At 40.3% G+C, this 12,812-nt stretch overlaps 1 protein-coding gene across 3 annotated transcripts in view; it reads left to right on the top strand.

Annotated features, from left to right (window-relative positions):
• The window catches only part of Pdss2 (decaprenyl diphosphate synthase subunit 2), a 242,778-nt gene that overhangs the window by 153,139 nt on the left and 76,827 nt on the right, over positions 1 to 12,812 (top strand). For all 3 annotated transcript variants that reach the window (XM_075944547.1, XM_075944537.1, XM_075944538.1), the window contains exon 4: positions 3,308 to 3,382. In XM_075944547.1, coding sequence (XP_075800662.1) covers positions 3,308 to 3,382 — 75 coding nt within the window. The remainder of the gene's footprint in view (positions 1 to 3,307; positions 3,383 to 12,812) is intronic.

Raw genomic sequence — 12,812 nt, 5'->3', positions numbered from 1 at the left:
TGTACTCACTCATAGGTGGTTTTTAAACAAAAAGCAAAGAAGCCCAGCCTACAAACCACAGTCCCAGAGAACTTAGACAACAATGAGGACACTAAGAGAGACTTAACATAGTTCTAATCTACATGGGAAGTAGAAAGTAGAAAAAGACAAGATCTCCTGAGTAAATTGGGAGCATGGAGACCTCGGGGGAGGGTTGAAGTGGGGAGGGGAGCAAAGAAAAATCTAAAGCTCAATAAAAATCAATTAAAAAGAGTCCAAGCCAGAAATGCCTATAATTCCAGCATTCCAAAGGCGGAGACAGGAAGATCTCTTAAGTTCGAGGCCAGCCTAGCCCACATAGTGAGTTCCAGCCAGCGCTGCATAGTGAGACCCTGTCTCAAAAACAAGCATTAAATGAATATACTGCATTATGAATGAGGTCTTTATATAAGTATTTGCAATTTTAAAGCAGGATGAAAATTAAATCCAATATTCTTTGATATGATTATTTAAATTCACATTCCAGGTTATAAAAAGTCATTTACCCATGCAGTGGACAAGTCAGCCTAGGATACAGTCAGTTCCTTTAGGCTGTTCTGTTCTTCATGCTGTCCCTTCCTCCTTTTGTTGTTTCTCTTTTCTGGTTGTCATGGCTATAGAGGTCTATATTCAGGTACAGTCTCTTCTAAGCATGGGTCACTTAGAAACTGTGACATGCCAATTGTGCTAAGAGAAAAAGAGTCAGAACAAAATGTTTTTGTTGCCTCTGCCTCATCTGGAATTTCAGGGGGTAAATTTCTGGGTTATCCAGAGCCAGATCTACAGTTAGAAGTTCATGCCATCTGGGATAAAACCAGACTTGCTGAACATAGCGGACAATGAGGACTACTGAGAACTCAAGAACAATGGCAATGGGTTTTTGATCCTACTGCACATACTGGCTTTGGGGGAGCCTAGGCAGTTTGGATGCTCACCTTACTAGACCTGGATGGAGGTGGGTGGTCCTTGGACTTCCCACACGTCAGGGAACCCTGATTGCTCTTCGAGCTGATGAGGGACGGGGACTTGATCGGGGGAGGGGGAGGGAAATGGGAGGCGGTGGCGGGGAGGAGGCAGAAATCTTTAATAAATAAATTAATTAATTAAAAAAAAGATTTGGATCCACCCAAAAAAAAAAGTTCATGCCATCATTTTGACATGTCATGTTGGACTTTCTCTTTATAAATCCCTCTTCACATTACCAGTGCTGGTCTCAGAGCTCCAACTGTTTCAAAGCCATAGCATCTCTTAGTGAGTGACTGATCTGGATTATGTGTCCAGCCATCAGGGAGATCTTGGGATGTTGCTTGTATAAACTGTAATCCAATCTGATGCGGTACGTTTAGTTACAGTCTTTCATAGACCTATTGGCGATATTCAATCCTTCTGGATTTGGGAATAGAGCTTATCTGATACTTTCAGGAGAAAAACATCCATTCATTTTTCTTTCTTCCCCATTTAAATAACTCAGCACATCTGGTAGTATTGTAGGATCATTGTGTTTCCAGTTCCTCTGTACCTTGTATAGCTATAATATCCCTTACGTATTTAGTTACCTAAAGGGCAATGTGATTTGAAGAAGGGGGAGGGGGGTCTATGGGTCTTACAAATTAGCTCGAGTGCAGAGCTAGAAAAAAAAAATATGCCTTCAACCAGCAAAATTTCTATGCCAGTATGTAGTGTGAATGTAAATAGAGATAAATGTTTATGTGTTAAAATCTTAAAGCAAGTCTTTCTTTAAATCGATGTCATTTGCCTCTAAGAAAATGCTTATTAAATGCAAGGTACCCAAGATTAAAGTATCTTCATGTTTGAGTATATCCCTTGGCTTACTTCAATTACAGCAATGATAAAAGCTGAAACAAAATCTTTTAATTCAATCAGAACTGAGCTGAATTTTAGGAAGCCAAGAGTAGAAACCAGATACAGGCTGTGTAACACAGGACGTTAAATAGATCGGGTGTGAAGACTGTGAGGAGAGGGTGGGGCTGCCTTGAGGAACCCTGTTTGGAATGGCTGCATTGAGCATTACCAATTATTCGCTAGTTTAGCTACAAAGAGACCACTTACTGATTTCTGTGTTTCACATTATGAAACAACTTCAACACATTTGATTTTGTTTGGGTTTGGTTTTTGTTTGTTTGTTTGTTGTCTTGTAGTTGAGCCTTAAATAATAACAGTTTTGCTAAATTTGCACTCTGTATTTATAGTTCTGTCAAAATTTTCAGTGTTTATGGTATATTTGACCCAGGGGTCCTATACCAAATAAGTCCACTGTGCATTTTTTATTGTTATTAGTGTACCAGGGCCCCACTTAGTAAGCCACAAGACCTTAGCACAACTGACTCCATGATGGAAGCACCATTCAGGCTATAGAATTAAGCATGTAGATAGCACCACCTGCCAAACTAAAACAAAGACCTAATCCATGAGACTCCATAGTTATAGAAAAGTCTCTAAATTTACTAGCTTTGTTTTTTGGCTTCTTTAGATCTGCTTCTGACTAACTGTTCTTGTTAACCTAGGACATGGTTTTTGTACTTAAAGCTCACTCTGAGAAAGGCTCGGGGCTTTCAAGGTTCCTGAACACTCAGTGTAGTCGCCTGTGCCTAAGAAAGACTTTCTGTTGTCTTAAACCCATGTCTGAGCAGTCTTCTCCACAACAACTGGGGTTTCGTTCTGAAACAGGGTCTTTCTTGAGCCCTAACTGTTGGAATTTGCTCTGTAGTCCAGGATGGCCTTGAACTCACAGAGATCTGCCTGCCTTCGCTTGGGGAGTGCTGGGATTAAAAAAGTGTGCTTCCTGGCCCAGCTCCACGGTGTGCTTTAAGTACAACAGAACAAACACTTTGAAAAGGGGAGCCATTTTCTTCCTCTTCTTTCAGTATTAAGTATAAAAATTAGCATTGTAATGGCACCCAGAATGGGAGTACTGAAAAAGTATCCCCTTGACAGAAATAAACATACAGAAAATAAATTGAGTTAATCGTTCATTCCTTATCTGAAATTTAAAATTATGTTCAAAGTGGTTATTACTGGATTTTTATGTATAATGGTGAAATACTATGCATATAAGATTTTCTTTTTGCTTGAATTATGACTAGAAAACGTTGGATTACAGCTTTAATATCCAGGTACACAATTCATTTTTCAGAATCTTTGCACATAACTCCAATTTTTCTGTCAAACACATATTCTACATTATGACTCTGCCTCCTAAAGTTAAAAATAAAATGGAGCTACACCTTTAAATTGTTTTTTTCAATTTCTTTTTCTTCTTGTCTTTTAGGTTGTGGAACTTTTAGCAAGTGCCCTTAAGGACCTGGTGCAAGGAGTATACCAGGAAAATTCTGCTTTGGCCAAGGTACAGAATTTCAGCCTCGTTGTAACGTGTTAAGGTTGAAAGTGCTGCTGCAGAGCCAGGGTCAGACAGCAGACTTTCTTTCTTGTTTTGTGTTTAAAGAGCATGATTCTTCTCTCTCTCTCTCTCTCTCTCTCTCTCTCTCTCTCTCTCTCTCTCTCTCTCTCTCTCTCTTTCCTTTTTTTTTCTGGTTAGTGTTTTGGCTACAAATTCATGGCCATACGCTCAGTACATAGCAGCTTTAGCCAATTAATGCAACCTCTCCTCCTCTGGCTGAAATCTCAATCTGTTCAGTCCGCAGCAGCCGGACAGACACCAGGGCACTGCTGGTTGGCAGGTAGCACCGTCATAAGGGGCTGCTGGCAGGAAGAAGCGCTTATGCTGAGGGGCTGGGCCAGCTGCTCCCCAGAGAAAGAGGGCTCTGTGTCAGTGAGCTCCAGCCTGCTGTCAGGAAGGGCGGGGGCGAGCACAAAATGGCTTTCCTATCCGAAGTCCAGAATTTACTGTGTTATTAGAGTCTCTGTGATAGAAACTAGGACAGTTGCACACTTGGGTTGTTTTGATTAATTTTATAGGTTTAGAATTAGGGCTTTTTGACTCATTTAACAGGTCATATCAAGAAAGGTTAGGTTTTATTTCCTTAAAATGCAGTTATTTCATTTCAGTGGGAGATTAGATGTGAAGTGCATGCTTCATTGCCCGCCACTGTCATTTACCATGACACCTACTGCTAGAAGGGATTCCTCTCAATGTTTCATTATTCTAACTTCCTCAACTCCTATATTAGCAAGATTTCACTCACTGCACAGAAAAAGAATATGCGTGTATGCACATTCTAGGCATTAACAGGTCCATTAGGGGGGAAAAGGACAAATTTTACTACAAGTGAAACATAGGGCACAAGCAACTTATTTGAAAGAATGTTTTTTAAAATCTGAATTAGCTGGAACTCTGGAAGGTTACAGCAGTGGTTAGTGAAATGTGAAGACTTGTGTACCCTGGACATCTGCTAGCATTTGACTCGGGGAAGCGCCATCCCCAGGAGGAACATCTGACCTCACCTACGCAGCATGTTGGTGTGTGGGGACCTCCCAAGGTGGAGAGCACAGCGAACCTCTTTGCAAGACTTCTCAGACAAGAGTGACTGTCTATGTGACTGAAAGTTAGTATCCTGTGATGGAAGGTGGCTTAGGATCTGGCTTTACTCAACAGAGGTTACTGTGCACATAACATAAAGATGATGGCAGCTAAGCAAGTGACATTTTCAATGATTTGCCAGCTTCTTCATTTGATCTTCACAAAAGTGAGAAAAAGAGACTGGTGCTCCCATTTTGAGATATGAAGACAGAGGTTTAGAAAAGACTAAATGGCTTTTCAAGGCTACACAATTTACTACCTAGGATTCGAACTTAAGCTCTGTTCTCTTAGCCCCTGATTCTACTCCCACTCTCCCCTAATAAACCCAGATCTGACAGCTCCCATAGGCCCTACCAAAGGTCTCACCAAAGAGTTACCGCATTACCTACTGATGCAGTTGAGGCGTTGTGTTCACCTGGGATCTTTCTGAGACCTTCAACTTAATTAGTAATTCATTAATTACTAATATCTCCATTTTGTCTTTCAGGGTGTTTATTTGTTGAGACAAAATGTCACAATAGGTTTGACTAGACTCAAAACAGTCTGCCATAAGTTCAAGGCTAACCTGAACTACAAAATGACATCTAAGCCTGAGATATAAGCGAGACTGTCACACACACACCCCACCCGCAAAAAAATGCAAGCACACACACCATGTCATCCTCCTGCCTCTGCCTTCCTTAGCTTTTCCCTTCCCGTCCTGACATCATAGGTATGCACCACACACACTTAAGATTTTGAAATTCCAACACTTGGGAGGCAGAGGCAGGTGGATCTCTGTGAGTTCAAGGCCAGCCTGGTCTACAAGAACTGGTTCCAGAATAGAGAACTGGTTCCAACACGGAGAAATCCTATCTGGAAAAAAACAAAAAACAAAAAAAAAGAAAAAGAAAAGAAAAGAAGAACGTGTTATTGTTGGTTTGGTTAATTCACCTACTTTTACTGTTTGTGTACTGCGGTTATCCCACTTCACTAATAATTGTGTGAACATCTGTTAAGTACTCTGTGTCAGACAGCCTGATAGCAATAAGAGGAAATTATTACATCAGTTTTAGTTACATTGTTCACATCATGAAATGAATAGGGTCATGCTTGTGGAATAATCTCATTTTATGGATGAAAATCTTACTATTTAGAACTCACAAATAGCATCAAAGTTTAATATCTAAAACTTATTTATTTTTTGAGAGTTAGAGGGTAAGATTTCAACTCAAGGTAGGTGGTTGGTTTTTTTGTTTTGTTTTAATTCCACATCCCATGCAGTTTTTAAAACATATAATCTGTTTGGAAAGAGAACAGAAGAAACAACAAAGACTCTGGAGGGTTACTGATGTGTCTAACGGAATAGCCACTGAGCATGCACCATTTCATGATTTTCTCATTAGCTAATAATTTTTTTCAACTGAATATATAGCCATGCTTTGTTCATCTGTGCTTCCACCCCACCTCCCCAAGCAAGATCCTAATTCAGACTATAGCTTAAAGCATCTGAAGATCAGTTATTTTTCAATCGTGGAAACAAAAGTGCACAGTTGACCACAGGAGTGGGAGTAATTCATACAGCCTCCATTTGCACCCCAGCTCCAATTTAAGTTAACCACATTTTCCTTCCTCACCAGAGCCCGCGGCCCCCACCCTTCCTGAGTGTGCTTACCATGACAGTGAAAGGAATCGCTTCAGAGGCAGAGAGAGATCACAGCCTCTCTCCCACACACAGATACACAGACTAGGTCGGCATGTTCTGACATGACTGAGAAGTCGCCACAAGCAGAGGTCATATGGGAAGTGAGGCCCGTGCTGTGGGTCTCTGTTGCTCAGCCTCCTCAGCCTTGAGCCAATTCAACACAGAATTGCTTTGAGATTCAAGTGAGCTGCAAATCGCCTCATCTCTCTAGGGATAAAAGAATACAATAGTGGTCTGTTTTCTGTATGCCAAGTTAATGCAGTAATGGAGATCTGGTAGCAGCAGCTTAGCTTTCTGTGGAGTGGTATCTATGGGACTCTGGGTACATTAAAGAGAGAGAGAATTGGAACTGGGTGCCTTATTAATCACCTTCTCCAGAAGTTTATACAAACCTAATTTTTCTTAAAGCAGTGAAAACACACAACTTAAATTACTAATATTTAACAGATTGTAGGTAAATTGTGATCATGGGAAACATTCAAAGTAATTTAGGAAATTCATCCTTTGTTCTCATTGTACAAAATATTTTTACTTTTTCATTTACTAGCTTGTGAACGATTTATTCTTTACAAGAAAAATTAACCATTGGACTTTTTAAAAATTTGTATAAAATTTTTTTTACCCATTCTTTTTCTATAATAGCTAATTAAAGAAGCCAATTAAAAGGAAGGTGCATCGGTACACACTTTTAATCAAGGCATTGAGAAGGCAGAGGCCAAGCTGGTCTACAGAGTTCCAGACCAACCAGGGTTGCATAGTAAAACTCAGTCTCAAAAAAATAAATGAATGAATGAACGAGTAAATAAAGAAATAAATAAATAAGGTGGGGCTGGAGAGATAGCCCATGAATTAGAGCTCTTGCAGTTCTTTCAGAGAACCTGAGTTCAATTCCTAGCACCCACCTTATTCATTTGACAATGCTGGTAACTCATTTCAAGGAATCTGAGGCCCTCTGACCTCCTGGGGCACCTGCTTATATGTGGTACACATAACATATGCTCAGCAGACACACATACATGCACACAAATAAAAGATGAATCTTTTTTTTAAAAAATTGAGGAGGAGGAGGAAAAGCAAAGAAAATAAACCAGTTAAATAAAGAAGCGACATTTTAAGGGTCACTTGCCATATATTTACGTCGCTGCTAGCCCATGCTACTTTATTGCAGTTTCCAGTTCTCACCCCAATCCATTTTTAGAGCAAGGAATAAAATTTCTTCTTCAAAATTCCCAACTATACATAGGTTAAAAAGCAAGTTGCTGTTTGCAGTAATTCAAATATAGTCAATGAAGTTCTCTCAGCATTGTCTTGTGTATCAGTGGTGCAAAGGGGAGCGTACCACTCCTGTGCCTGAGATGGTGAATAGACCACTGCAAAGGGCAGCTCAGACGTTCTTGGTCCTTTCAGTATGGTATTGTGTAAGGTTGGTGCCTATACTAGAATCTTTGTTTAAAGATTGCGGGTAATATAGTGCCAGAATACTTTTCGACCCCTGGGAGGGTCAATATTGGGATGCAAGCCAGGACCTTGGGCACGTGCTTTATGAGCGCAGAATACCCATGTTCTCATTGTACTTGATAAATATATATTTTAACATTGACTTTGGAGTTCCAAACTAAGATATTTAAATATTTCAACAAAGTGATGTTGTTGTTGTTGTTACCTCTTATTTCTCATTAGTAAAGGAACTTCATGATCAGTAAAGAACTGAAAACTGCTGCATATAATGTCACAGACCTATAATCTCAACACTTGAGAGGCAGAGGACTGATGTAAGTTCAGGGCAAGCCTGGTCTACATATGCGTGTTCCAGGCCAACCAGAGCTGCATTGAAAACAGAACTGAAACACTGGAAAAGGTCTAGGAGAAAATATCTGTGATTCCAGCACCCACATGGCAGCTCACAACGTTCTGTTCTTCCAGTCTCGGGCTATCTGATGCCCTCTCCTGGCCTCCAAGGGCACGAGACACACACTCAAACAAAGTTCCTATATACATAAAATAACTTTAAAAATGTTTTCAAAGTATAATTTTAGTGGCTATTTGCTTCTTCATAGTACCATACTGTAAATTACTGAACCATTACACAAATTTTGTTTGTATTTTAAGAGAATGAATCTTCATGCATGACTCTGCTGTATTTTACACTCTTTGTATAAAAAAAAAAAAAGGAGAGCTGAAGGAGAAGCTTAGTGGTAAAGTGCTTGCCGGAACTATGCCAAGGCCCTAGTTCCATTGCCAGAAGCTCCCCTCCCACACACAAACTCTGGTGCTTGCAACCAAAAATGAGGATGTTTTATATCTACTATGTGTTTTCCTTTGTGTCCTTCCATTTGTATGTATGCATGTGTGTGTGTGTAAATTTTTTTAAGACAGATTCTCACTGTTTAGCCGGGCTGTCCTGGAACTTGCTATGTAAACCAGGCTGGTATTGAACTCACAGATTCACCTGTCTCTGCCTCCCCTGTGTTGTGATTGAAGGCATGTGCCCACCACCTGGCCATTCTAATTATGTTTTTACTGTGACTGTGATTTGACACTCTACCCTTTGAGTATCATCAGTCCTGGGGGATGGGACCTGGAGAGAGATAGCTCAGTGGTTGGGAACACTCCCTGCCCTTCCAACAGGACTCAGGTCTGATTCCTAGTATCACAGGGAGGCTCATAGCCTTCTGTGATGCCTGTCCCAGGGGATCCTCTTCTGGCCTCCACTGGCACTGCGTATAATAATAAAAAATTAAACAGAAAATACACACAGACAAAACACCATATACATAAAAATAAATACACTTAAATACAAAATTTAAAAATTGAAGTAGTGGATTAGGATTGCTAAAATTCCCATTTTCTGAAATTATATGTTTCTTCTTCACCAATTACTGCTTCTGACTTATAAATCTACCCACAGCCCTTTGTGAAGTCATGCCCCTGACTCAGGTTGATACCAAGTAGAGAAACAGCCACTGCTTCCCTGTCTTCATGCAGACTCTGCCCATGGTGGCTTGGCCCCAGACCCCCACAATAAGAAGGTTTACTCTAGTTCTCTGGTTAATTAACAGTCACTGACATTGTCGAGATCCAGTCTGTCTTTTTAAAGCACAGTTCATTCTTTACATGTTAGTCATCGATTTTGGGAAGCAAGAGAAGTCTGATTCTTTTATTTGTCTTATGTCTATACTTCTCTTCCTGTGACTCTTGGCAGCTTTTGAGTCAAATATAAAAAGAAGGTGATTAGTCTACTAGAACCACAGGTGCTCTCCTGCCTGCAGAGTCTATGCCATTGTCTAAATGTGATGCAAAATGCCTGTGCTCCTGGAGAAAACGACAGGAGAGAAATGTAAACAAGATGTCATCTAGGTAGGAAAATCAGAAAATCTTTCAAAAAGGGTCTTGTAGCACGATAATAAAAACACAGAGACAGATATAGGGGTTAAAGCTGAAGATCAGACAAGTAGAGCAGTAAGCCATTAGAGAGACCTTTTACTTCTGCCAATGCTCAGACTGCCTAGACTCTTCACCAAACCTCAGTCCACACTTCAGTGAGTTCCTGTCTCTTCCCCCTTATGTTCCTCTCTCCTCCCAGCCATATTGCTCCTGTCTCTACCTCCCTAGTGCTGGGATTAAAGGTATTAGCCACCACCACCTGGATCTGTTTCTGGATCGATCTTGGGTAGCCCAGGGTAGCCTTGAACTCACAGAGATCCATCTGCCTCGGTCTCCTAGGATTAAAGGTGTGTACCACCATTCGATGGCCTCTAATGACTTAGCTTTGCACTCTGATCTTCAGGCATGCTTTATATACTAAAATACAGATAAAATATCCCTAGAGGATGTCTGTATGAGACAGGCATTCAAGGACAGAAGGAGGTGTGGAGACTGGAAGAAGTCTAGGTAGAGGAATGACATGATGAAGTGCAACAGTTGACATCAGGGCTTCTTTCAAGTAACAATGAAGGAGCAGGGAAAATAACACAATGCTGCAGCCAGCCATGGTGGCCCACGCCTGGAATCCCAGCACTCCAGAGGCAGAGGCAGGTAATCTCTTGGGTTTGAGGCCAGCCTCATCTACATAATGAGTCTCAGATCAGCCAGGCCTACATAGTTAGATCCTACGGGTTTCCATGACAATGATGGAAGATCTGCAGTGAGATGCCAGAATGTCAAGCTGATACCATTTTTAGAGACTGAAGATGGGTGAACAAGGGGACTATTCTATGATCAGAGTGATCTTGCTCAGAAGTTGAGAGGGTCTTTAGGGAATCTCTGGGATTGCTCCACGCTGACACCCTTACCCTTCCTGGCATTCATATCACTATCAGTATTGCCTTTTCAGAATACACTCTACATACCCAGTTGGAAATATTTTAATAGCTATCCTAATTAATTATTTTTTATCTTGGTCAAAAATGTTAACCATCTGGCGTTTTTGTTTTTTGTCATCGTTACCAACTTTAAGTCTCTTCCTACATAGACTGTATTTCTAATACCAAAACAGTACCTGGCATATCAGTAGTAGCCCCTGCCGCCTGTTGCTAAAGTAACTATTTAGAAAGATCTAGAATGATTGTAATGGAAGATTTTTCTCATATTTTAGTGAGGAATTATTAATATACAATAAACTAGAAACACTTAAAGTGCACTATTTGCTGTCTAAATAAGCATGGACCAGAGGAACTGTTGTCACGAGTAAGTTGATACGCATATCTGTCACCCGGATAGTTTCTTTGTTTGCTTCCCTCCGTCCTATACCTTCTGCTGTGAACCAGGCAATCTCTTATCACTATAAATTAGTTTGCATTTGTGTAGGATTTTATATCAGTGGGTCTAGAAATATCAACGCTTTGGGGTCTTTGAATAATTACATTGAAATACATCTATGCTGCATTTATAAATAGTTCATTACTGCTAAATAGTATTCACATGTAGAGATCTACCACACACACAGTCTCTGTTCCACCTATTAGTGAACATTTGGGATGTTTCTAGCATTAAAGTATTCCAAATAAAGCACTGGAAGCATTCATGTGTGAACAGTCCATATAGACATGTACTATTTCTCTTGGGTTTACCTAGGAATAGTCATGTTGCTATTTCTTTTCTTTTGGATAGAAACCTAATAGAGGACTTTGTGTGTCATCCAGTGGGTATATAGTGCTCTGTGCTGAGAGTTTCCATCAACTTGACACAAACTAAAGTCATTTGGGAAGAGAAACCTCAATAAAGAAAGCATCCCCATCAGATAGCCTGTGGTGCATTTTCTTGATTGATGATTGATGTGAAACGTAGCAGCTCACTATAGGTGGTGCCACCCCCTAGGCTTGTGGTCCTGGGTGCTATTAAAAAAAAAAGCAGGCAGAACAAGCCAGTAACTAGCACCTCTCCATGGCTTCTGCAGCAGCTCTTGCCTCCAGGTTCCTGCCTTGAGTTCCTACCCTGACTTCCCTCAGGGCTGGACTGTTGCCTGGAAGTGTAAATGAAATAGTTGCTTTGCTCATGGGGTTTTCTCACAGCAAACTTGTAGTCTTGGATTACCTTGAAATATGTGTAGTAATGTCAGTGATCTAGGGCACATTTTCTCTACCGAGTCATAAAGACATGCTTCTACCTGCCGAGTCACCTCACTAGCTCCCATTTTACATTTCTCTCAGCCACACATGAGAATTCTGGTTGTTACACACTTTGATAAAACTTAATGCAATCGGTTTTTAATATTTTAGCCAATCTAAAATATAATTTTGGTCTATCTTACAGTTTTAGCTCGTGATTTTAACCATAACAAATAACAACGTTGAGCATCTTGTATCTTTTCATGTTTATTTGCTATTAATACTTAGTAAACTGTCTCTATAAATACTTTGCCCATTTTAATTGGGCTGTTTGATATTGGGGAGATATTTTTGTTTTGTTTGTGCAGTTTTGCAGGGTTTTTGGTTTATTGTTGTTTTGTCTTGCATCCTACAATCTTACTAATTTGTTAATCATAATAGCCTTTGATTTTGTTGGTTCTGTGGAACCCCTATGTAGACAGTCATATAACAGTTGTGAATAAAGTAAATGCCTTTTTTTTCTTTTTCTTATTGTACGAGGTAATATTGATAGAGAAAATGTGTCCCAGATCACTGTCATTACTACACATATTTCAAGGTAATCCAAGACTACAAGATTGGGTTTTTTAATATTTTATTTCTCTATTTTTTATATGTGTGTAGGTGTGTGCATGCTACTGTAGAGGTCATGTGTAAGGTCAGAGGACAACTTTCGGCAGTCATTTCTCTCCTTCCATCATGTCAGCCCTGGGGATAGAACTCAAGTCGTCAGGCTTGGCAGCAGTTGTCCTTGCCTGCAGAGCCACCTTGCAGACCCTACTCAGGTCATTTTTCAGAAATTTTATGTAACCTGTTACTTTGAAAGATAAGGCAACAGTCTTGCTTACTGCTTGCAACAAAAACAATAGATCTTCCTAACTCTGTCTTCAGCTTTGCCCAGTGCCTCCAAAGGCACAGCATCCGTCTGAAACCGCTACATTGCCTCTGCAGGAGTTGGATCAGAGGTAGCAAATGTGAACAGGTGGTGCTGATGTTCTTTGCAGTGGCTTAATAGATACAATCTATC

Source organism: Microtus pennsylvanicus, chromosome 1 (assembly GCF_037038515.1).
Source record: "Microtus pennsylvanicus isolate mMicPen1 chromosome 1, mMicPen1.hap1, whole genome shotgun sequence".
In the NCBI taxonomy this organism is placed as follows: domain Eukaryota; kingdom Metazoa; phylum Chordata; class Mammalia; order Rodentia; family Cricetidae; genus Microtus; species Microtus pennsylvanicus.
The sequence above is the reverse complement of the archived record's forward strand: the minus strand, read 5'-3'. Positions and strand labels throughout refer to the sequence as shown.